General features: G+C 36.5%; 1 protein-coding gene across 1 annotated transcript; it reads right to left on the bottom strand.

The window, feature by feature from the left end:
• Positions 1 to 310: 310 nt before the first annotated feature.
• WDR36 (WD repeat domain 36) lies at positions 311 to 27,232 on the bottom strand. Its single transcript, XM_088530800.1, has 23 exons — positions 27,086 to 27,232; positions 26,868 to 26,895; positions 24,288 to 24,388; positions 23,747 to 23,864; positions 22,759 to 22,891; positions 21,149 to 21,203; positions 20,177 to 20,309; positions 18,454 to 18,629; positions 17,783 to 17,903; positions 17,127 to 17,192; positions 15,517 to 15,600; positions 14,651 to 14,805; positions 13,414 to 13,528; positions 12,852 to 13,017; positions 12,422 to 12,530; positions 11,518 to 11,597; positions 7,925 to 8,032; positions 6,692 to 6,789; positions 5,386 to 5,525; positions 4,592 to 4,708; positions 4,347 to 4,428; positions 2,241 to 2,428; positions 311 to 805 (listed from the first exon to the last, which is right to left on the bottom strand). Exons 1-23 carry the CDS (start codon positions 27,230 to 27,232, stop codon positions 656 to 658), a joined length of 2,670 nt encoding a protein of 889 aa, XP_088386926.1. The 3' UTR covers positions 311 to 655.
• Positions 27,233 to 27,394: the final 162 nt, after the last annotated feature.

Here is a 27,394-nt window from a genome sequence, read left to right as displayed (position 1 = left end):
AATAATGTCTCCAAATTTAAAGTAAGAAAACTTGGTTGGAAAAAATTAATTTCATGATGTGCAGTGCAGATAGAAATCCTTGCTTTTAGAGATAAGGGCAAAATAGTGAACAGTTTGCCAAAGAGAGAAGAAAACTACCTTTTATAAACAGTTTATATGGAACAGCTTCTGATGTCAGAGAAATACAACTTTTATATTACTTGCTTTAAGACGATATTAATAACTTGTTAATTCAGTTGCTTTCTGTGTTTTATTTTTAAGTCAAAAACACTCATTTATTAAGCACAATATAGGTTTCTGTCTCCTCTCAGAAAACACATTCTTACTCAACTTTGCTCACTTCTTTGTTCTGATACACATCTTTGGTCCTGAAAGCATAAAATAGCAAGGTGTATTGCATACAGTCTTTTAACTGTTTGTTCATTAATAACAAGATATTGTAAATACAATATGCACATTTAACTTGCACATATTTTCTCTCATACCAAAATGAATTTAAGTATTGTTATGCACTGGCTACAATACTTTGCTGTAAACTGTAAAATACAGCATCCAAACTCCAAGTATAATTCTTGGAACCTACTCTTTTCAACAATAAATGGTACTATTAATCCAAGGAGATTTCAATGCAGGGAAAATGCTTAGAAAATGTATTTTACAGCAATGCACTTTTCACATATTTTAACACACACAGACTCTGATTGAAAAGAGTCCGTAAATGAATCCAAGTTTCCTCAAGCTGTGTTGACAATCTGGATATTTCTTCTAGCAGCTTTGGCTCTGATGAGAGGATCTTAAGATGCAACTGAAAATAAAAAGGAGGAGTAAGTGAAAAATTCAGACAAAAACAAGAAGTTTGTGAAATAAATTCAGATGATCAAAATTTAGAGCATCAGCTTCCTCGTTTACTTCCACAGGTTTGCCTTCAGTAATCCCCCCAAAAAAGACAGACTATTTACTTGCAATTGATTCCCTCCATTTAATGCTGCCATCAGTTTACCAGAAGACTTTTTTAATCATTTTACTCCAACATGTATAACTACATAGGATACAGCAGCAAGTTGTCTTTAGCACATTGCTGCTGAAGTAATGCAGCAGTAACTAGTAACTACTAGTTACACTTCTGCCACTAAATGTATCCTCATCACACACTTCTCCAGAGAGCAACTTTCCATTTTTTCTAATTTGCATAATGAATATCTCTTCAGACTAGAAAGGCTAAACATATGCCCTGAGGTCACCAAAATTCATTATTTAAATAACTTGTGTTGCATAATGCAAGGAGGATGATGCCAGCATACTCTAAATTGATACAGGGAGAAGATGCCTCCAAAGAATAAAAATCTTGCAAAAAAGCATAATTAAAAAAAAACTCTTATTAGAAGCAATACTTTTTACCACTTAATGGATCAACTAGTTATTTCCTTTGCCTCAACTCAAATCTAGGAATTTTGCTACAACAAAAGCTATCTGTGCTCAGGTATTCCAGGAGTTTAAGTTTATATTAGTACTTCAGAGCAGCAGTGTATCTCTCAGTATGAAACTAATCCACAAGATGAACCCTGGCACCTAAGGTTTCAGCTACTAATGGTCTAGAGATAATCTATATTAAAAAAAAATTAAAAAAAAATCACTGTAGGTATCAGGACCTCTCAGTCACAACTGTTTCGCTTTACAAATCTACTCCTATTGCTCTGAACTACTTGCTCTATGGACACAGACCAGGGACTCTGCCCAACCCAAAGAGAGGAAAAAAGGACAATAATAGTCATATTTGTTTGGCATCACACTCCCTATACTTTCAAAACCAATTCCTGCAGTAGCACTATTAGTAAGTGTACATTAATCAGACATTATCACATGTGTCTCAATGCTTATCACTACTTTTCCTATTAAGTTGTAGTTATCTTCTCCTACAGTTTCATGCACTAGAGTATGTCAGAATGCCAAATATGTTACAAAAAAGAAAATAACAATCATATCATCACTGGTAACCAATACTAGAATAAAGCTTGTTCTTTTTACCACATCTGTTTTTTAGACTTTAGACTTTTAGACTTTTTTAGTCTTTAGACATTTTAGATTTTTTTTTAGGATTTTTTTTTTTTTTAAACGACTCTGACCAAAAAGACATTTAAGATAATTCCTCAAAGTGGAAAATCTGCACAGGCAATTTATATCCTGTTACTGGGGAATGATCATTTTGTGACCGACACCAAATTTTAATAGAAAAACATTACCTTTAAAAACAGTGCAAGATATGCTTGAGCAAGTTCAAAGTTGTACTTCTTGGTCAGCATCATGCCGATCATCCTCAAGAAACTCAGCATCACCTCCACAGAGCCGCCGCCTTCCGGGGCCAGGCCCCTGAGTTCTACCTCAATGTTGGACGGTCCCAGGTCTTTCAGTAAATTAAGTGGAGCTGTATCTATGTTAAAGTATTGAAGGATAAACAGTTGGCAATGTTTGCAGAAAAGCACCCCAGAAACTCTTCGTGCCAACGATTCTTCAGCAGTTATTTGGAAACAACATGTCTCAAATCCATTTTGTTTCCCTACTTTATTTTTACCCCAAATGCCATCCTATTTTTACTTCCTCATCTCATACTACAAAGAAGCGTAGCTCTAGTAAGATAGATGTATTCTATTTACAAGTTTGCTCAAAAAATACAATCAACATCTTCAAATCTGTATTCCTTTTATTAATTCTGTGTTTTAAGTTGTACAAAATTTCTAATTAACCATATAACAGTCATGTTGCATTGCTCCTTAGCAAAAAAAAATTGATTCACTTGGACTTCAAGCTGTTATTATTATCAGAAGAGAAAAACTGCTTAGTACTTCTGCCAAGAACCTTTTTAAACTTAATGCTCTTAGTATCAAGCTTCATTTAAGAATAATCTGGCCCTTCTAAGGCACAACTGGTATTATTAAATACATTTCTCTAGTCTTCCCTGGAAAAAAATATTTTCCTTGTAGAAATAGGCACAATTTACAAATAACTCTTTCTTTTGCTTTGTAAACATATTATTCAGTATTTCTCCAATCCCGCATGCACTTTGAGAATTACATTCATGTACTTTATAAACACAGAAATGAAATTTTGCATGGTCACAAACGCAGCTGTTTGTAATGTTTTCAAAACCTATCTTCTGATTAGCACTTCAGTTTCTGGGGTTGCTAAGAAGAAACTGTAACTAACAGCACTGGATGTTGACGCATATTCCTTAGGCGATATATTCAATTCTACCTCTGAATATTTGATTGCTGAGAAAATCATTAGTGCCACTGAAACATTAATAGTACTGATAATACTCATTTTTTAAATTTCTGTACCACAGGAGATTAAAAAAATAGGGAACACACTGTGGAATTAATACACATGGGAATTGAAACACGGGAAATGTCTCCAGCACAATCTACGTCCCACTGTCCTGCTCCTAGATGCAAACCATGCTTCCACCCCAATGGTGCCCCACCAGCATGGCTTTGACTACGTTATCTGTTTATGTCTAGCGGCCTTTGAAGAGCTGTTTGTAAACTGGGCAGCTCAGAGCTGTATTGCAACCAGCAGCTTCCTGGGTCTGGACCAACGTGCTTGGGCCTGGGACCAGAGCACAGAGTCTGGAGCACATCCCCCTTGCAGCAGAGTTGGCCTGAGGGCAGCCCTGGGAAGCCCAACACATGGTGCCTGGGTAGACCTGCTCCCCAGAGGGACAGCCATTGATTGTTAAATACATACAGATTTTTAAATTATATTAGTTATTATATTAATAGCAAGTATATACATTTCCACAGGCAGTTTAAGAGACCAAACTTCAAAGAAATCAAGAAATCCAGCACATGGTAATTATAATTAATTATTTCTTTTTAGGATTTAAATTGTAAAGCAATTACAATCAAAATGCACAGTCTTCCTGAAACTTTAGAGAAATAGCCTTTGAAACAGAACTTTTTAGGAAAACTACCTTTTTCATGTTTCACTAGACCACCAGTTTATGACTTCTCAGATGTTTCCCTTCCTTTCTGACTCTACAGATAATTCACAGCACCTTTTCTGGGCAACATCATCACAATCTCAAAAATGTCTATCTCAGGAATGTTATCTGCTTTCTCTACACATTTTTTCATTTGAGCTAGGCTTCACACTGCTGGCAAGCTGGACAAACACCACTCTTTGATCTAGTTTGGCTATATACACATTATTCAGTTCTATGCATAACAACTCATTTTCTTTGCTTTTGCTACTGTACTGTGCATTTTTTTCCCTCAACTCTGCCTTTAAAAACAAATATTCATCACAATACTAGTGAAATACATTTTCAGTGAAATAACTTGTTAACTTACACTCATTAGTGCTCAGGGCTTCTTCAAGATGAATGCAGAAATCAGATTTCTGTGCCAGTACTCCCAGGTTTACTACCTTTGACTAGATTGTGAAAGTATAACAGAGTGTATATGAATATGCAACATAATTTTATATACCAATTATTTTCTTACTGACAGAACAAGAGATTTGAAGACATCAAATGTCAAAATTACTTTGGAAGAATACACAAGGCATTCAGTATCACATAAAGTCCTGTTTTTACCTGAATATCATTTTCTTGTTCTGGAGTAGCATACCGTGGTATAAGACCAGGAATGGTTGGGATGAAGAAGGGAGCAGATTTGGGAACTTTCGGTGGCTCTTTTGGCTTATTTTTTTTCTGTTAGTTAGAAACATGAATTAGAACTCATCGTCATAGTAAGAAAAAACAGGATTTTTGCTGTTATTAAAAGAATTACTTTTAAAATCTGTATTGTGAAAAGTGAAAGGACTGACTGAAAAGTTAAAAGATAGGAAAAACATTTTACCACTTACTATGAAGATATTTAGTTGAACAACTCCCCACCCTAACCCCAGAAACTGTGAAAAGCAAGTCTTCTACTGCAAAATCCTAAACAACAGAAGAAAGGCGGGATACAGTCTTGAACAGAAAAATGCAACTCATATGGCCAAATATATCTGGCTGTACGCCATGTTTTTTTCCCATCCTCATCTAAGTTATGGGAATGCCTGACAGTGGTTTGGAAGCACAACCAAAAACAACCTCACAGGAACTTATTAAACTACGTTGACACTGAAATATGTTCCTTCAGATAGCTATTTAAGCCTTGTAGAATAATATACAAAAATACTGAACAGTCCTTCCTTCTTAAGCACTTTTTGAGTATTATAGAAACAGTCGAGACATCTGTTTTACATTATAGGAGAAATAACTTTTTTTTTTAACTTACTTTGAAAAACCAAAGCAAACCAAACAATAAAAAGCACTCACGCATGCATGCACGCACACACCCCACATACTACACCAGGTAAGTGATAGCATGCCTATATTATTACCTTGATGATATCAAGATTGAGGAGATTCTTCCACCGTGACTCAGGTAATAAGGAGAGGGTTACCAGCTGCTCCCCCAGCTGCTCAGGTGAATCATATTCTATCATTTTATCAAATGTTTCTTCATCTCCTGCTTCTTCATCTTTCAAGAACAAGTATCTTTGTTAACATATGTACTTCACTTTTTTTTTTTTTTTAATTAAAACATGACATTTCTTCTGCGATTTTTTAAAAATGTGTATCACAACAGACATATGAATTGGTGTTAGCACAACATACAGTGGGTAAACTACAGAATCTTAAATAAATTACTTCACCTAGATAATAAAGGCCAACAGGAAGAATAATAAAATACTTAAAAGAATTGTTACCGAATGATTTTAAAATATGTATGGAGCGATCTTAGTTCTGTGGTACTCATGTATGCACAATATTCATAACCTGTTCACAGCTGTGACTGAAGCTGCATATAAAAATGATGAAAATCATAATATTATAGCACGATGTCACACAGTAAAAATCTGGATTCTGCCCTTAAATCTGCTCTAGAATTCTATGTGGTCTTGACCATTTTCACTTTCCCCTTATCTGCAAAATTAACTAGTTTACACATGGCTGAAACTACGAATACCACAGAAAAGCCTAATGCCACAAAGAAACTTAAAACATTAAAAGCTTAGAGCAGCCAGACAGAAGCCTTACATATGCTGAAGACAAGAAGTGAATTCATGTGTTTGGCAGAACCAGGCACTGCTTAACATATGCTGAAGACAAGAAGTGAATTCATGTGTTTGGCAGAACCAGGCACTGCTTAACATATGCTGAAGACAAGAAGTGAATTCATGTGTTTGGCAGAACCAGGCACTGCTTACAGGATTAGACCATTCAAAGTATTGGGATGAACTCTTCTCTCCCTAATTCAGGGATCTGAATTAAACATATGCTTAATGAAGCAGTCATGGCTAATTAATTTCTTGACTAGGCACTTATCTTAGAGCTGCTAGACTTGAGCAGACAAGATCTCCCTCTAGAGGCTTTCAAAAGCACAATTATTTCTATTGTCTCAGAAATACAATTTAGACCTTTTTTTCCCACCGGGAATCCAACAAGAATTCAAGCAAGGCAGGCTGAACCCAGTTGTCTTGCCACAATGACAATACCCACTACCAAACCTCCTATGGAATACAAGCAGGAAAAAAGTCAGAGGAAAGAGGAATAAAAACAATTCCCCCACTGATTTTTCACGGAGAAAGCTGTGTGTCTTCTAATAGAATTTCAGTACAAAAATACTCTTAGTCTGAAGGTTACCTTGCACAGGTCTCGTTCCAGGAAGCATTACTGTAGCAGGTTCATAATCTGCTGGAAGGGGCCGTAAAGAGACAAGCGAATACAGAGAACGATTTGACCTGAAAAATAAGATGGACGTTTTAAAAGCAATTTTCAGGTAGAAAAAGATTTTACTGCAGTCTGATACTACCACACTATGACAAATCACCAAGTTCTATTCAAAATTAGATTTCCTTATCTGCAAGGCAAACAAGAAACGAAATGTGATTATACGTTTTCTAAAAGTCTAAAACATGAAAATTATGCTCAAGCATTACTGTCAAAATTTAATATTTATGCCACTATGAAGTAAGATTTATTGCTTATTTGAAATGGCAAAATTGCCTACCAAGAAAGTTTGCTATATACTCAATATATACTATGCATTATTCAAATAAAAATGATTTATTCTTCTTTCACAGAATTTCAGAAGGGTACTCTTGGAAAACTTCCTTGTAGGTTGGAACCACTAGGAAGTTTTCTGTAAAGAGAATGCACACAAATCATGTTGCCAAATGACTGTTTGTCAATATTAACCAGAGATAGCTAAAACCATCTGTCTTACGGACAAGGAAGCACATTTTACTTAAACATAGAGAGGTTTGAAAACTGAACAAAACCTGAACTTAACAAAAGTTCACTGCCAATAACCATAAACTGAAAAATCTATTATTACGAAGAACAAAATCAGACCAATTAAATCAAATCATCTTACTTCCATCCGAAACCTAATCAGTCATTTGTTTCAAAGCCATATCAGTAGATTGAGCTAAAATGCATTTTTGTTTTCATCTATGCTGATCTTGAGCAGTTTCCAAATTACACGCAAAAGTCTTACATAACATTGTACAGCAGGACAAAAAGAGGAGCTTTCAGAAAGTAATACTATATTAGTGACAAAGATTCTGAAGGGCAAAAATACTATTAGTAGAGTCAAACAAAAATATTTCAGCAATGTTATAACAGGAATTCTTCAGAGTGAGAGAAGCACTTAGGAAAAAAAGGGTTCAGTTAATTATAAGAAAAAGTCCTAATCATAAGAGATTTCAAGGTTTGCAGATCTCAGCAGCAGACGGTACCTCAGTCTTATTTAGAAAGAGAGAAGACAAAACTCTAGAGGGCGACACTTTATATGATTCTTTATTTGCCATTGAGTTCTCTACAAGAACTGCTCTGCAGTTCACAAATTCTCTATAGAAATAAACGTATACTCACCACAAATAAATTCCAAGCTCATCCACATGTGCCGAAGCTAGAAAATCTCCTGTAGGTGACATAGTAATGCTCACAGCTGCAGAGTCTACCAAAAAGCAATCTATGAGGCTACGGAGAGAAAGCACAACACAGAAAATGAATCCAACCAAAACACTGAAAGTGTTCAAATACTACATATGTAAACTTAACAAATGAATAGCACTGGCCAATCAGTTACTCACTAACCTCTCTGGAACTCTCTAAAATCAGCTAGAACTGGTACATCCAGGTTACCTCCTTAGCATGGATGTTGTGTGGAAAATACAATGACTCGCCTGTCCACATTCAGGCCCAGCACTAACCTCTTTAGTGGCAACAGATCTTACACTTCCAACAAGCCCCAAGCTGTTGTGATCTCATCTGTTAATTCTCTACCATTACTTGTCAGCTCCCTCAAGACATTTCATATGCACTCGGCGCCAAGTGTGATCCTAAAGCGCAAAATGAAATGTACCCTACAAAATCTGATTATCTGCAGGAGTTTGTCTTGGTGTACATCAAGCTGGCATCTCCAGCATGATATACCATTCCCTGATCAATCCTTTCACTACTGAAAAGAAAAGACAAATTAAGAAATAAAAACATACAATATATTGAAGTCTATGACTACCGAGTCAGAGTAAGTCACTTTTGAGTTCCAGTCTTTGTTGAAAGCCCTGGGTGATGCACACCACAGGAGACCTCCTTCTAATCTACAATTCTTAGCACTTCTTGTCACTTGCTTACACATACATTTCAGTTACTTCTAATCTTCAAGCTAGTTGATTTAGATGACCAGGTCATTAACAGAAACAGCGGAAAGAAAAGGCGAAGTATGAATGGTTTGGTCTTAATTACAGACGAAAATCAAAAGTAAAGTGAGAAGGGCTAACTGCAGTTAGTGCTACAATTATGGAGGACAGAACAATAACAATTTATTCCATTCAAACTACAGAGAAAAATGTTAATTTCATAAAGCAGTTAAAATATATTCCCATTTTAATGGCACTCAGCAATCTTGCAAAGATTTGCCAAATGAAGTTAAATGTCCCACCTTTACGCATCAAAAAGATTTAAAAAATTCCTTATGAATGCTGTCAGATGTAAATTACAAGTTAAAAGTTAAAAGGTAAAGTAATAGGTACACAATTCACCACTTCCAGTGTAAAATAAATGAACACTAAAGCCATAAATGCCTGAACATGCATTAATGTAGGGTATGCTGCCTAAAAAATTTACCAGAAGGATGGCTGTTTTGTTTTGTTTTCTGTTGTTGTTTTTTGTAAATCCATCTTACTGATAAAGTGAGAACTATTGTTCACTAAAGTAACCATGAAGAACAAATGCAACATTAAAAGTCGAAATAAACCAACTTTTCCTATTTACTGATCTTAAACCATGGTTTGAATTACAGATTTAAAAAAAAATTAATGGAAGAACAACGAGACATATGCCTGTGATTCTCATGCAAAAATGTACAATACTTGCTAAATGAACCCTGCCTAGACTGAAGTTGTTCATGTTTACACTGACTTAAAAAATAGGACCATGGAAAGGATAAAATAAGAGGCTGCTGGAAAATAAAGTATGTTTTCACTACCAGGTTATAGGAATGGCAAAAGGTTTTCCTTTTTAACTCTGTCTCAAGACGTTCATCCAAAGCATAAACTGAAAGGCTTTAGAAAGACAGGTATCCAGCATTCTCTTTTAACCTCACTCATCTTCACCATCCTTGCATTGCTTTTTCGTAATAAATGATCATTCTCTACTTCTTTTCAACTCATTGGCCACGCACAGTCAGCAGCCGAGGAAATGCTAAATATCTGAGATACTCTGCATCAGTTACTCTGTGAATTGGCAATGCTACATTTCTGCACATTCCAGTACTATTTTCACTGTTAGCGAACTTAGTATTATCATCCAGGTAGTAATGAAAAAGAGAAAAAGAAAATGTTGTAATTGTTAAGTCAGAGGAAAAAGGGTCACTAAGGAGATAAACTAATAGATGGAACCAACTGCTTTTTCCTCTTCTTAGTACTGTTCATCTCACACACAGAACAGGCGTGCTGCTGGAAGGAAAAAAATTGCTATTGTGCAACTGAACGTTACATTACAATAGGCACAAATAAGGCAGGAAAGAAAAGTTATGTTGGCCGGGAACTTTTGGCTGTCTTTTCCTTTCTTTGGGTTTGAAACAAACTTTCATAACATAATTTCAAGAACGTTTATGCGATGTCTTCTTAAAGAACAAGAATTACAGATTTCTCTTGCTGCAAACACACTGATGTGCATTTGTATGAATATAGAAGACATTTTTTCAATAATACATTTTTAGCATTTAGAAGATATACTTAAGCAAACATGGAAACTCAGAAGCAAACCATGTACACAAATTTCCTAACCATTATGCCAAATTTCTCTTCAACTATGTGTGTTTGTACCATGCACCCTGATATGAATGCACCATAATAAAAAATTAAGTCTAATATGTATGAACTATAACACTACACCCAATACCCAAATTCTTTTCTTACTCAAACAACACTAAAACTCAAGTCGAAATATAAATGAAAGAATACAATGATTTTTAACATTATTTTAGAGCTAACTTCCTAGAGTTCCCATCTTCCTTAGAAAATGAACACGAGTATTTCTTGGACAAACTTGATTTCTACTTAGCTTCTTTAAATAACCTTAAATATACCATATAAAACTTCTTCCATAACAGATATGCACTATATATCTTCACCTGATCCTGTTATTTCAACCTCAAAAAAAAATTTCCATTTGCTTTAAAAAGTGAATTCTTGTATGCTCGCAAGAGTTTGATAATACTGTTGGATACACATTACAGAAATTGCTTTAACATAGGATTAGGTTGTTCGAACAACAAAATAAAAATAGAGTGAAACAAATGAAACTGAAAAATATGTTAACAAATACCAAGAAGACCTAGTGGAATGTAAACTCTCCCCCCATTCAGACTGGCTGGATGACAGTCTCCTCTCATCCCGTTCCATTTCAGACTACTGCCATGCCTCGTGCAAATATAGGTCAAGTGCTAGATGACATACATCACACACTTCGTAGTAAAATGAAAGCTGTCACAGCATGCAAAAATAGTACACCAGGAAGCAGGAAGCATCATTTTTGGCAGTTACAAGCAAGCACAAATTAAAAATATAACTGAACTAAAACCCTACTGTGTTCCTAATACAAAAGCAATTGAGATGATGGTTTCTATTTTTCTATTTGCACATTTTCTATTTATCACAAGATACCTCTTTCAGTGACCTCTTGCCATTTATATTACAGTGCTGCTTCTTGCTTAAGAATGAATTCACACTTTTACTCCATATTTCATCATCAGACCTGCAGGACACCACTTGTCCAAGATTCCATATTTTCAGCAAAAAGCTCCTGTTGCTAGCATCACACAACACCGGCTACATCCTACTTCAAATTTTGTGTACTACAAGTTCTTGACAGATGATAAAGCCAGGGGCTTTTCACCACTTAACACATAGAATGGGAATTAAAAGAGCTCTGTGCAATAGCTTTTTAAATTGACTCACCATCCAGAAGGAAGGTCCCAAGTCTTTATGGTACAATCCATTGATGAGGTTATTAGCCAACGACCATCAGGACTGAATGTCTATTAAAAAAAAAAACTCAATTTAAAGTCAAGACTGGCAAGTCAATACAGTAAGTCTTGTGTTACATGGTCCAAGAATAAATTGTTCTCTAAGATCAGGATAAAATGAATGGCCATAAAAAGAAACCTAACAATATTTTACTATTAGACAAAAAAAGTCAAAAAACACAAGCTATTCCAGAATAAGTCTGCATATTCTAACAAAGATTACATACGGTTCTAGGGTACACATTTTAGGCCTAGTGTATGCATTTATGATTAAAGCATGAAACATAAAACTGAAAAACAATAAAAAAAAACCCGAATCCCCAAAATACTAATTTCCTAGTACTTAAATCTAAGTCAGAAACTATAAATCAGAGTATTAAGTAAATAGAGTATGTCAATGACCACTGCAAAGTGTTATTTAACAAGATGTAAAGAAATCACAAGTGTGTTACACAACTTCAGAAGTGCTTCCTTCTTGTATTTAACTGACATGTTTTATCTACATAAACAGTTTTAAGACTGCTGCACAACTTTACACCTCAGTGTGACTTTAAGTTTTCCTAATACTTAGGTTTTTGTGTTAAACCTAAAATTATAGTTTGTTGTAAAATTTTAATAAAATCCCAAATCATGCTAAAAACGTTATCTTTTCAGTACCGTACATCTTAAGTTGCAAACTGACAAATCGCTGCTGCAACAGAGTTGACATAGTACTTTTATTGTTCATAGCTGAACACAATACTTAGTGAAATAGTATATCTACGCAATTTTATCTTCTTTAAAAATAATTAAGTATTTGTATACATCACTTTCTATTGTGAAAAGTTAACAATTACCATGTCGTTAATTTGTCCATGGTGTCCTGAGAATCTCCTGACAATCTTCCTGGTTTCTATATCCAAAATACTAATACTGAAGTCATCAGAGGCAATTCCCAGAATACCGCTGCCAAAACCAATAGCACATTTGACAAAGAGCATTCAAAGACAAAGGAAAACGTCCTAACCTTGCTCAAAGACTTTTATCCTGAGATAATCTCAGAGAAACAGGATTGAAGTGCAACTGTCTACTACTTTTACAAGAAATTTTATCAACCTAATAAGACAGCTGTACTTTGAAGCATCAGAAGTCTAAGCTATGTTAGTATCTTTAGGTATCTTTGGTTGCTGAACTAGATGTTAGTATCTTTAGGTATCTTTGATTGCTGAACTCAGCTTAGACGATTACAGCAAAACAAAACACATAACCAAAGCTTTAGTTTCTTACCTATCTCTATGAAGCAGAATTCCACTTGGAGAAGAAGAAAGATCAGTGGAGTGAACCAGGTCTTTAGTTTTGAATTTCCAAAATTTAACTAATCCTTCTTTTCCAGCTGTGATTGTCAGTTGGTTTAATCCATCTACTGCCACCCCTCTAACAGCCCCTTCATGTGCTAAAGGCAAAAGGATTTGTATTTCAGAATTCAAACATACTGTTCCATAAGCGTAGTTTATTACATGAGCAGTAAAGAATATGACAAAAATTACAAAACCACCTAATAAACTTGTAAGATTCAAGCTCAGTTAATTTATGAGCAGAGAAACCAAATCCACAAAGCACGCTGCTTGCAAGTTCACAGCATGCAAGACTTACAAAGCAGCAACAAACATAGCACATGAGGATACATGACATAAAATACACACTCACATAATTATTTGGAGAGAAAGCATGAACACCATCACTTATGTTCAAGAGCTCTGTTTGCATACACTGTTATTTAATTGTTGCAAATAACTGGATTACTGGACTACTACTTGGTTGCTGTTCTAATAAAAGGTGATATCCTTACCTCTTTCCTTGCCGTAACACCCTCTGTGAAGGCCAGACTGCATATTATACACATCTACCTGCCCCGTTGACATCCCAATTACAGCAAAGTTTCCACATGTGGTAATATCAACTGCCTTTGGAGAAGAAAAACACAAACAAGAAAAAAATCTTAAAAGTATATTCCTCATTAGGAAAGATGTTAAAATACAAACTATTCATCTAAAGAATACAATTGTTTTTTTTTTTTTTAAAAAAAAACTTATTAAACTTCTTAAAGCAAAGCAGCACAAAATAAACAGTTTATCATTCTGAAAAAAAAAAAAGAAAAGCAGAGAAAGAAGACTTTAAAATGAGGAAATTGGCAACAAACAAAAAAAGGGACAACACAAGCTCGCAAGTAATGAAATTCCGGACTACTAACATTTAATTCCTGTAATAATGTAACTCCTATAACTTAAATAGCCTATATTCCTAAAACTGTGAGTTCTATGAATTCAATCCCTAAGATAAAAGCTAAAATTGCCTGCTACCACTCCCCTTATGTGCCAGTACTGCCAATGGCACCATAACACTGCAAGTTCACACAGAGCTTAAGTTCTAAGAAACAGAGAAACGATGGTCTAGGTGTTTTTGAAAATGTAAAATCTGAACAATCTGTTAAGAGAAACCACATATTTGCAAGAGAACTTACGAATTTACCAAAGTGCTAAGCATAAGATAAAAGAAGTTATCACAAAATAAAATAATAACTCATAGCATAACAGCTGTGGCACAGTAAATACTTGTGTTGCAAGCTCTTAAGTTACAGCAAACATTTAAACCTCTTTTAAGAGAGTGCTTGACTTCACTGTGTGCTTAGCTTGCAAGACATTTTAAAGGGAATTTGAAAATACACTTTTCCTATTAAAAAACAAAGCAGCAATTTGCCCACATGAGCAAGTATGAGAGTTTGCCATTGGAGGCATATAATCATTTTGACACCATTAAAAAAAATTAAATGTAAACATGGAATACTAAGTGACCGAATCATAAAAGAGAACTTGCAGTTCACTTGCACATTCAGCATTTTTCTTAAAACCATTCACATTACAAAAAAGTAAGTAGGACACTCTTGAAACTTGAAGAAAAAACTGCAAAGCAACTAAATAAAACATCTCTAGAACGTACTTTCTACATCTAAATTCTGTTTCTATACAACAAACCAAAATGACATACACTGTAATTCTGAAGAAACACTGGCATGAAAAAAAACTTACTGTTGCATATATATCAAGAGGCTTATAATTGCTAAATTCCTCCGGCATCAGTTTATGAGCTCCCATAGAACATCTCTGATAGTTCCACGTTGTACAGGTTATATACCCTTGATGGCAGGCAATGATACCATCCCAGTCATTCTGATGTGCTATTTCTGCAGTGCAACATATATTCACTTTAGAAACAGTAATTCCGAAGGGAAATAAACTTCTCTTACATGAAAGTAGCAGCATTTTTGAACAACCTTACTCAAACAATTTACATCGATGATTTATTTTGGACAGAGTCAAGGAGCTAACATTAAAAAAAAAAAGCATACCTGGCAAACACTAATACAATTCCAGTTGCTGCTGCAACTGAAATTCCAAAGAAAACCAAATAATACTTCTCTGGTACATGACGATACATTTGATATCTATGTATACTTGAGTCAATGTGGTTTGAAAAACATATTTACACTTAAATTAGCAGTATTTAGGAATCAGTCATCCTCTATAACTAACTTTCCTCAGCAACTTAAGATCTTCAACACCTTATTGCTGATCCTCCAGCCTGGAACAAAATGTATGATAGAACACTCTCATTCCCATATTGTAGTTTTTTCAGCCAAAAGCTGGTTGAATTTAAAGGAATGTGAAGTGAAATGTTCTTACTGGAAATGTAAATATATATATATATATATTATAAGCTTTTTTGTAAGAAAAGAATTTGTTATGTAAAATGTCATTTTAAACGGACACTCCACAGCTCTCGAAGGGTCACAGAATCCCAGTCATCTCATCAGTACAATGCAGACTTTCAACCCATCATTTTTTTGAAGAGATAGTAATGAAAACATGATGAGCTCTGCCATAAGATTGCTTACCTGAAGCAAAGGCTGTAATGGGTGGAAGTGCCATTGTATCATTCTTAAGACCTTTCCTTTTTGATTTCTTTTTATTAATTGAACCTTAAAATAAAAAGTAAAAAACAAAACAATGAGTATTGCTTTAAAATGGTCAATTCGCTAAACAAAGTTTCTATAAAACTTAGAAAACTCTGGCCTATTTTTTTTTGAAACTGACATATATTTTGAAACTATTATTCTATGTAACAGACTCATTAACTAACTGAAACTAAGCTTTTCACTACTCAGTCCTCATGGTCTCTTTACAGGTGCTTTTAACACAAGCTTCAGGTTATAATAATACATTCAAATAAACTTACAGAAATTTCCAAATAATAAATTATAGCTTCCCCATAATGTGATTTAAGTTTCTGAAAATTATCAGTAATGTAAAGAGCAAGTGGATTGTGTTAGTGTCATGGATTTGTCTTTTTTCTCTTTTTTTAAACAGAATTTTTAAAAAAAGGAAAATATTTGCATTTGTCATACTAAGTCAATGGCTAATATATACTCATTCCTGAAACACAATCTGTCATCTTCACTATCTAAACATCCCCTTGTTTTATGGGAACTATCCAAACATCTCTCTAGTAGAATATGTGACAAATCCATGAATAAGAAAGAAAAGGAAATCGATTACTATTTTAGCTTAATTGACAAGCTTCTGTGTAACAGATCTTAAGTCCAGGATGATCCATCAATGGAAAATATTTATCTCTACAGTGAAATAATACTGTTATTTCCAAGGGTTTGAGGAGTTAAGAGCATAAATAAGAGTTCCTGTCACATAGCTAACTTTTCTTCCAGGATCTGGTGCTGACATCCTGAAGCAGAGATGCCACCATCAGAAATAAAAAGATGGTCATGCAGGCATGACTACATAAAGCAATATATTAACACACACCTTTTATTATCAAAAACTCAGGACTTCGAAATTCAATGTCCAAAGTATGTAAAAGATGAAGTAAACTACACCTGTCTTCTTGAATCTGCTGAAATACCTAGATTTCCATATATATAGATATCTAAAAACAGAAGTTATTCTGTTCAGTTTGTCTGAACTGGGTAAGAAAATGCCCCATAACAATGGCAGTGCTTGGAACATATTTTTTTAATTAAGCTTTGTGATTAAATCCAAGGTACTGGAGACAAGAAAAATGCCCTAGTTGTGTTAATTTAGCTAATTCAGTAGAAGAGCATACAGAAAAAGAGTCAAGTATGTAAAATGAAATAAAATGTCACCTACTGTTTTACACCCTCTTAATATAAAAACCACACTCAGCTTCTCCCGAAGTAAACTAACACATCAGTTAGAATAACTAACTAGTTTCTCTAGTCACTCGAGTTTACTCTCAAAGTAAACTAACTTCTTGGGCTAGAGAAATTAGCTTGCTTAGATATTTTAACAAGGCAAGCATATCAGAGTGTACTTTACACATCAGAAACAATTACATTTATTGAGCAACTGAGGTGCAGAGCTCTCATGCAACAGTTTTAATGAAAATAAGGCCCAATATTTTAGCACCTTTCTACATAAGTATTTCCTCAAGTTCTGTCACAACTATTTGTACTTTCACCAACATACTTACCACGTCCTAAACTTTTATTGAATCTTTCATGCACTGTTGAAAATGACTGTAATGTTCCATCTTGACCTGATGAAATATCAGAGAAGGGCATAAAACAAACACCTTTATATTATGCACAATCTTACCAAACAAGAAACATAAGTACTCAGAAACCACAAAATTACAATAAATATTTAATAAAAATTCTGTTCCAAGGATAAATGCAGATACACTATAAACTATGAAACTAATGAAGCCTAGATTTCTATGGCCTATATCCCATTCCCTCTATTTTGCCCCACAGAGATAATAGTGACATCTCTTTCTCATATTCTTCTTCTCCTAAAACACTTCAATTCTCTATTGTCTGCTTTAAAATAAAGCAGATAAAATGAGTATGTACAGCAAAAGCAACTCCTAAGCCTGTCAGTTTGTAACCATTTTTTGGTCTGAAACAAAAGGTGCATTCCTTAGGGTAACAAAGGGCAACTGTGAAGGAGTTTGCTACAACAATAATGACACTAGCTAGATTAATTACTTCCTGTGTTTCACAAAAACACGTAATCTGTAATACATGAAGTATAAATTACTACATGAACAAAACAAAAACATTGACTTCTGCACGTTTCACCATCCTAGTAGAAGATCAGCTGAAGAACATTAACAAGAATTCATACCTGCACTAAGAATTTGCTCTCCATTTTGCCCATGGTATCTGATTTTTGTTGGAGGTGCACTATGTCCCATTCGGCTCCTCAGCAGACGACCAGTTCCACCAGGTCCATCAAAAATCCACACCTGGACCCAGACAATGAAGAAAAATGAAACTCCTAAACACCACCGTGACAATAACAACAGCTCTTCGCAGCATGGTAAACTAGCAGCCAGCAAAAAATCCACACGTGGGCTGTTACTCTTGATCCTAAATCTTCATAGGTGCCAGAGCACTTGATTTTCCCCAGGTATTCATTCTGCCCCTTTACCTGAGGTTACTGGCATCAGAGAACCCATGACACAAGCGGTATTTCTCAGACACAACACTTTATAGCCCTAAACACTAACAAAATCTAACTAGATGAAGATTTGGGTTAGTGAACTAGGCTATAAATTGCTGTTCCAGAAGAGTGGATCCAGAACTTAGTTCTTCAAGGCTACCATGTTCTCATCGCAGCAGCAGACCCTTCATTCACTTCACTACAAATCAACAGAAACGGAGAGAGAGTACGTTCAGCTATCTTAAGTCTTGTTTCATTTTAAAAATGACTGCTTCAACCTAAACTAAATACTCACACTTTGGATGACTATGGGAGGGAAAAAGAAAATTAAAAAGCAGGCAGCAACAACTTACCCTTATGGCATTATCAGCACCATTAGTAATAAGAAGCGGCTCCCCGGGGACAAACGACATACCAGCTACTGCTGTGGAATGGGCATTTCGCATCTGACTAATTATTTTCTTCTCCTCTAGGTCCCATAGGGCAATGTGTCCAACAGGGCTACCAGCTGCCATTACTGGGTGTCCATCTACTCACAAAATAAAACAATGCTCGTTTCTCGACTTTCAATACAACCATATTTATTTCTCTTAGGCTAAAACCAATGCAAGAAAGTGATATACATCACAAATGTGAAGAAGAAAAAAATTCTCAAGCTAACTCTAAAAATATGCTTTAGCAAAATATTCCAATCTTTCAAACAGAAAAGAAATAAAGGTAACCGACAATAAAAACAGGAATCTTCGTAACAGATGACACCAGGTATGCTGAACTGCAGCATTCTGATACAATAGATAAGACTTAAAATTTTGCTACAACATTTTTAGAAAAATCTCTATTCTGCTTCTTTTTCCCCAAAATGTATAAGTCTTCATGTTTCAGAATATAACAGCTACTTTAACACCACTTTAGAAGCTAACTCTCTCTATTTTTAATCCTGTTAGGTTTGTGGCTCAACATCTGGCAAAAAATTCTAAAACTGATCACATTTATTGAATTAATAATTAAAATTCACATTTCACAGGCTTTCTAATTTTTGCTCTACTTTTCTATTTCATCTAATATTAAGGAGATTAACATGTCATAATAGCTTCCATAAATGTACTACAAACACTCAGGTAAGTGAGACATTATGTCAAGGTTAAACAGTTGTCCATTTCCTAGGTAACTGACAAATTGCTTTAGATGTAAGAAAAGAAAAGGCCAGCTTCCAATTTATGATTATATACACCATGGACATCTAAAATAGACAGCCTCAGGGCCGCTTTCTTCTGTAGTGCTGTGAAATTGGTCAATAGCTCATTTTAGTTTTAATAGATAGTAATTTACTTAAAGCCTGAAATGAGTACATGAATTCAAAACAACTAAAATGATTCTTTGGACCAATCATTGTTATATTATATTTCACAAAAGTAAAGACAAGAAGAGAGACAAACAGATTGGAGGGAGAATCTATATTCTGTTAAGATATTAAAGTTAGTCTTAACTAATGAGAAATGAGATTCAGGATCACAATGCTGTAGAATAGGATCATATATATGTATATATATATGTGTGTGTATGTGTGTGTGTGTGTATATATATATATTTATATATATATATATATATACACACACATGTATATTCACTAATCCTCAGTAACACCCATTCAGGAATAATCCATCTACATAAAAGAAACCAGAATATATCAATATTCTGACTTGTTTTAACTGGGAAGACACTGCTGAAAAGTAAGCCTGGTACAAACACAGAGGGTACTGATTGTACTAACTCCTGTGGTGACAGCCCTTGGCATGCTATAAATACTAACTGACTCACTTCAATGTGAAAAAGAAACACCATGCCTCATGATTCCTGTGCACTGCGAGTGTGCACACAAGAAAACACTATAAAACAACAAGCATGGTAAAGATGCACAAGCTCTCTAACTTTTTGGCAACTTTTCTAGATTATTTATAGCCTTTGACAACTAAAACTCTCAACACTGCCCCCAAACTTTGGGTCTGAAATGCTTTTACGAAAGCATTACTGTATTTTAATTACGTAAGTATTTTCACTGAAAGTGCAAAGATTTACCTGTCCGAAAAGATATTGCTGTGATGGGACCCCAGTCTTGCTGAAATTTCATCAGAGTTTCATCGAACTTAATATTATGTACAATGATGTGACCAGATACCAGACCCACTGCAACAACATCCACTGCTGGGGCCTGCAAGAAACATTACATGGTAGCTAAAGAGAAGAACAAGAAGCTACACTAGCAAACTGGTAGGTACAAGGCAACACATCTAAGTCTAGGGACAAGTTGAACACAATTTGTTCAGAATAATCAAATAAGGTTCCTTGCAAGCCATCTACATTTTACCATTTGATAAATCTAAACAAAAAAACAGAGACACGCAAAAAGTTGCATTTACTCTTCACAGAATAAAACTATTCTGTTTTTCAGAAGACTGAACTTCCCAGAAAAACAGTCCACCAGTATTTCTGGCGGACCATTATACACCCCTGTCTCACACATTCACATCTACAAGTTTTATCAAGGACAACTGCAGACCATTATGAGCTGTCACCAATGTCTGAAATGCTACCAGTTAGTTTTCATTTTTTATTATCAATATTTTAATAAAACTAAACACAATAATAAAATCTCTTCTTATATCATCAAACCTACATTTTCTAAATGTCCAAGGAAAAATAATTTTAAACAGCAACAAACAATCAGTGTAACAAATGTCACACATCATAAGATCTGCATCTTGCAAATAGATTGTTTCTGTGAAATCATTACGTCACTCAGCAAATAGAGATTACAGAAGTAACAAATAGCACATGGCTAAGATGCAAAGTATGATAGAACTGACAGGACTAGGGCAAAGGCCTCAAGCCTTTCAAGTCTTATCTTTTCAATGTGTGAAAATCTAGGGAGGCTTATTAACATGACTTAAAAGAATATAAACTTTATGGCTATACGGTTAAACAAGAATATTTTCCCTGCTATTCTCAACCAGTTACATAAGATAGTTAAGATACTAAAAAATTACTAACTTGTTGAAGAGTCGTGACTCCTAAGCCCCATCCTGCAAATGAGTATAGGAGTTTACTGGAGGGGGGGAAATTAAAAGAAAAAAAAAAAGAAAAAAGAAGTTAGTATCATGCATTAATACTTCAAAATTAATAAAGTTTACATAGCTACATAATTTAAACAGGGAGAAAAACTCATTCCAAGCCAGTTGCTCCCTATGCATTTCTACTCTAAGCAGACCTCTTCAGAACTTTCACTGTCCACACAACAAGGTGGTTCAACTAATAAGTTCCTTATTTGCAGAGTAACTTCACTGCACAAAGACACTAATTGTCTTTGAAGTATACTCTTTCTTCTTTCTTCTTCAAAAAGGTGTTAACAGCCAAAATGTAATGCAAGAATGGTCACAAAGTCATCAAAGTAGTCACACAGTACTTCAGATGCTAATGAAGGGTGTAAATAAGAAAATGGTATTCAAGAACAGATGCAATTAAAAAAAAATTCCATCAGCCACAGATATAAGTTGCTATTCTTACAAGACTGACAATAACAATCTGCTCCCTCCTCTCACTTTCCTTTCTCGCCACAGGTTATCAACCCTTTCCCCCATTCTGTCTTTGTTTGTTTGTTTCTTTTCCTATTTTTTTTTCTTGGCAGATTGTTCTCACATCTATCTGTGATACCACGCAGAGGAAAGACACTGGAGAAATTACGTAACAAGGGGGTAGCAACAATGTCCTAAGTTCTTCTTAAGGAAAAACCTAAGCCACCGAAGGAAGATTACCTAATGTCTCTGAAGTACTGCATCTGAGATGCTGTGGCAGGCATTCAAGATTGAAACAAGGGTAGGGTAAGTACAGGCATATACTTCTTCTGCGTTTGTATTTTACACTACGTCATTCTTACTTTCTGTATGTATACAGTGCACCCGATATATTAAATATACAACAAAAAAAGTCCGTGGCATCACTGAAAGTTAAGAGAATAACTCTTAACAGCAGTTAAGAGAATAATACACTTAACTATGCAATCTGTACCAACGCATATTTGCATTATGTATATTTATATACAGCAATAGCGAATTTCCCCCAACTTTTAGGAGTTAAAAAACAGCAGATGGCAGTAAGCACGAAATACTGTCATTACAGACTCTGCTTTACTAGGATATGCTCAGAGACAACCGCATACCAACACACTTCTCAACAAACTCTAAGTATCAGATACTAACTGCCTCCACGTTACCTGCTGCCACTTCCTTGGACCAGCACCAACCATAAAATCAAACTTGGAAAAGAGAATCAGAAGGCCTGAACATGCACTTAGTATCATTTTAATTATTTTCATGGGAAAGCTAAGTGATTCCAAGAAATAGTAAAAAAAAAGATAACATAATAAAAAAATTCCTGCACGTTCCCTGACAGAAGAAAGAGGAAAAACAACACACAACTTGAAAGAGATCAGCATTAAGGGTGCAGCAGCATTCTTGTGTTCTGGAGACGGACCAACTGAAAACTTCTGCCAAAGGATTCAGTAAAAGATTCCACATTTGAAAATTACCATGCGTAAAAATACCAGCTGCTGCAAACAAAACTACTTGGAGTACAAAGTATATCTGAGTTATTAAGAACCTTACTTGGATCTTATATTCCACAGCTGCAAGCTCCCTTGTTCACTACCAAGGAGAATTTTATTCAAATAGGTGCTTGGATGCAGGATTGCAGAAACTGCAAAAACAGCCTTATCAAAATCCAGTCGAAGATATTCCTCTGCAAAAAAGTTACAAATAACGTTAGTCTTGGCCACCTCTACAAATCTGCAGGCTCATGATCCCTTGGCAAGTGCAAAAGGCAGAACTGATGTTTACTTTGTATGAATCCCATAACTGGGGTTACTTACATGAAAGGATTAGCTAACATATAGCAGGACAGGCCAAATGTGTTTGCATTATAACATCTGTTTGCCTGAAGGTATATTTTTCCCCTATAAACCTACTGATTACAACAATGCTGTCAAAACTGTAGTGATTTATTTTTCTGAAAGATTCCTGTTCCTGCCTGAGCAAAACACCTCATCTGATCAGCATACCATTTGCCTGCAGTAGCAACTTCCAATCACTAATGCCAGTTTGCAGCCACATGTGGAGCCAGCATGCAGAAAATGACGGTCTGAGAATGCTTTCTAAAGAAGACTCAGGCTACCAATACAAGATCCCATAAGACACTTTCCAATGGCATGAGAAGATGCTGACACGACAAACATTATTCATAGGAACTTAATTTTACCCAGACTAATAACAATCAAAGAATTACAGGATTTTAGGGATGATGCCAAAACTGCTGTAACACACTTTTTACCAGGAAAAGGAGTTTTAATACATAATTTCTGTAGCAGCAGACTTCTGTAGGCCCATCTGGATCTTCACTGTGGCTTTACACGCAGTGCAGAACTCATGCATGAAAAATTATTGCGGCATTACAAATTCAAATTACTGTTTAAGTAACATTGTTTAAGTCTTCTTTTAGAGTAAACTAATCTCTAATATGCACACTAAGGAACCCTTCTTAAATTACTTATTGTTTTACAACACATGACATTAGACTTGTAACAATAAAATGTCTCACCTTCTGATTGTACATCCCAAACAATAAGAACATTAGCAGTATCCACAGAGATGACATGGTCACCAAAAGGCAGTAGAAGGTGTATCCTTCCCTTGTGACCTTCATAGGTATGAACTACCTAGAATTTCAAATAGACATTTTTTCAATATAATCTGTTCAGATGGCATACCATGTTATCCTACCGATCAACGGCTGCCAATACACCCTTAAAAATAAATTTAAGTGAAATACAGGGAAAGATGACAAATCTTTCAAAGAAAAAAATATGTTTTCTTTGTTATTAAAAGGTGTTTGCAAGTTACTTTGATTAATACATAAAAACACAGGTCAGACATTACAGAATTTGTCCTTACATTTTCCTATTTTAAGTTTGTATTGGTCTTTCTGCAGAAGCTGTTGTTGTTGTTTGTTTATTTTTTCCTAAAATTTAGTGTATAAAACATCCATGGAAACTTAAGTGTGGAAGATTGCCTAGAAAACAACTACAAACTACTCATCTGTTTCATATTACACCAAGCAACAAGCTCAAAACGATATAAACCTCTTTGTTCCTGGCAAGAGCATGGAAAACATTCTCATATGAAGCAAAAACCAACATCCGATCTGCGGCCAAACATGTAATGTCTTGTGGCAAAGCATTACCTGTTAATGAAAAGACAGTGAGGTTAAAAACATTTCCAGTTCACAGTCAAAGAGTAAGCCTATCAGTGTATTTTTCTAGCACAGTAATCAACTAAAAAAGCTGTTTTGTTGAAAGAAGAAATGTGTACATTTTAGAAAAACACATTGATAAAACAGAATGTGGATCTTCTTCTGAGAAACACTTAATAATAAAATACTTAACTTACACTGTAAGTAAAGGCAAATATTAATTTCCTAAACTTTACAAAATAACACTTCTAAAGACAAATACTTCGCCCCACAGCCTACTGGATTTGAAACAGATGATAAACAGAGAATTAGCAAATGCCTGTTAGATTACGCCATTCCACAAGCTGGGAAATCACTGCCACATCTGTTTCTTTTTCAGGACAGCAAACTTACTGCTTTAAGAACAAATATAATCTCCCACCCAGTGACTGACTGAGAAAGTAAATCCACTCCTGCAATCAGCTACTGAACTAGCTCAAGTAGTAAAAGAGCATTTTACAGATCCAAGCTCCAAACCACACTGAGACACTGATACGGTTTCATGAGATCGAAACCTGGAAGAACACTCCTACACCTAGGAAAGTACACGAATAAAAAGCACAGTACTTGGGGATTGTACGTTGTCTGAAAAGTATCAGACCAAGAATCATCTGTGCAACTTTAAGTCATTCACCTGCAAACTTGCACGATCACACAGGATGCATTTCGATATTGCTTTGTAACATGAATTATGTGATACAACGAATCCTATACTGCAATACATCTTCAAGGGGAAGAATTAAACAAAATAAGAAAAGCTGCACTTTGAGAGATTTCATTTGTTTATACATGTTAGGAGTTCTTCTGATAACACCTCTGAAGGGACTTATGTCTAAAAAATCACAGTACTCAAGTCTGATACTGCACATAACTGCTGTGCAAGCCTGCTTAAGATAGACAGTTACAGACTAGTCCAGATTAAAATTCAGAGCACTAATCATATCATCACTAAACTCGTAACATCACATAGAAAAGAACATCATTTTTTTTTCAACCGAGATTTTGCATTTCAGTGTCTTCATTCTTCAAAAGGCTTAAGATTTAACGGAATATGCATCATTTTCATGACTGTATTGTCAAAATAGAACTTCTATTAATCTGTCTACAACAATAAGTTAAGCATTCACTAAGTACTTCTAAATCTAGTGTCTGTTCTGTAACAGTGACTATTCTTAAGCTTCCAGATGCTCAGCTACCAAGAGTATCTATTTTTCAAGATCTGTGCAGGAATTTTGTGGAACACAGAAGTAAAATCCAACTTTTGAAGGCAGTGTACACCTTGCAGACCGCTGGCTGGATGTCACCTGCGCAGCATCCCACCAGCCCCAGAAACTGGATGGTCCCTGCTGTCAGTGAGGGTGGCTGCCACGGTGCACTCAGCCAGGTCCCACACAAGGCAGATCCCACCTCTGCTGCATGGCAGTTCTCTCCTGGGAAAAGTCTTTTCCCCAGTTTCCCTTCTGCAGCTGCAGCCTGCAGTTGTGGTCTCTCGTTACTGTCTGCCACTATCCCCAAAGCCCCCTCTGACACCCTGGTAACTGCTCTTTGGGCAGAGATGGGTTGGTTTTAGGCTGTCTCTTAGCCTTCACAAGACCAGACAAGCCAAGTTATTCCAGCCATGTGCAGTACGGCCCTCATCCCCTCCAGCTTCCCCACAAGGAAGGAGGTGACAGCTGGGTGCGCCAGCCAGGCAGGGAGCCACAACAGTCCTGGACCTGCTGCCCACACCGCTCCCGGGAGGCCGGGAACGGGGATCACCTCGCCTGTCCTGGGGGCTCCGGGTCCGCTCCAGCTTCGAGCACAGCCCCTTGCTCCCCAGCGGAGCAGCTTGGCACTCCGTGACGTTCCTGCCTTCCCAAGGCTGTGGGTGGTGCTGCCTGGAGCCTCTGCCTGGCAGCACCGTGGGGCTCGTGCCCCAGCGGCAGGGAAGAACCGAGCGACACGGGCGTCTCTGCAACATGCAGGGCACCACATCCAGCCAGCAGATCCTGTTCTCTGTCCAGCAACACAGCCCATCTCTAACCCCCTGTAAAGCCTTCTGAGACTCAAACCTTCCTCTTATTACAAAGGCTTCCAATAAGTGCAACAGAAAAAAAAAGAAAAAGAAAAAGAGAGAGAGATCTGGAACTAACTGTTTTATTCACCACCCCTTCCTAAAACCTTTTTTTTTTTTTTTTTTTGTAAGATGGGAAAAAGCCCACAAAGTATACCGCTAAGAGAACTAAGTTACGGTCATAAAATACAACCTTACTTCCAAACTGGCATTACCAATCCTCATATTTCATTCTAAGGCTCTTTTCCACATACTTCAGGGTATGTATTTATATAGACAATTCAACTCTCGTTTTTTGAATTCAAGGTTGCCTACACATATTTTTAACCTGAACAAACAAACAAACAAAAAGAGTTCGAACGAGCTGCGTATACTTACTCACGGCAACAATACCAAGCTTGTTCACCTAAGAAGACAGAAAAAAAAAAGAAGATTAATGAGATGAAAATGCGTTTTTCCTTGTTTGTGGCTCCGAAACTACTTCCAACAGAAACTCGGGGATCCTGCCCAGACACAGCACTCAGCCAACGGCGGCCGCAGCGAGCACAGCGCGCGCCCCGGGCCGCAGCAGCGCCCAGCGCGGCCGCCGCACTCACGTTGTACGTGTGCACGCTGGCGCCGGCCGCCGCGGCCACGTAGAAGCACCGGTGGCGGCCGTGGTAGCGCAGCACGTGCGCGACGGGCCCCGAGTAGCGGCCGAGCGCGCGGAAGCCCGCGAAGAGCCCGCCGCCCTGCCGCGCCATGCTGCCGCCCGCCGCTTCCGCCGCGCCGCGGAAGCCGGCCGCGACTGCGCTCCCCGCCCTCGGAACGCCTTAGCCTTCCCCCCGGATCGCGCGGGCAGCGCTCAAGGTTCCGCCGCCCCGGGCGCCGTCGGGTCCTGCCCTGGCCGCTCTCTCGTTGCCACC

Source organism: Tinamus guttatus, unplaced genomic scaffold (assembly GCF_059628265.1).
Source record: "Tinamus guttatus ecotype Peru unplaced genomic scaffold, ASM5962826v1 Tinamus_guttatus_pri_ptg000388l, whole genome shotgun sequence".
Classification (NCBI taxonomy): domain Eukaryota; kingdom Metazoa; phylum Chordata; class Aves; order Tinamiformes; family Tinamidae; genus Tinamus; species Tinamus guttatus.
Note: the sequence above shows the minus strand (reverse complement) of the source record. Positions and strands in the feature narration are given on the sequence as shown.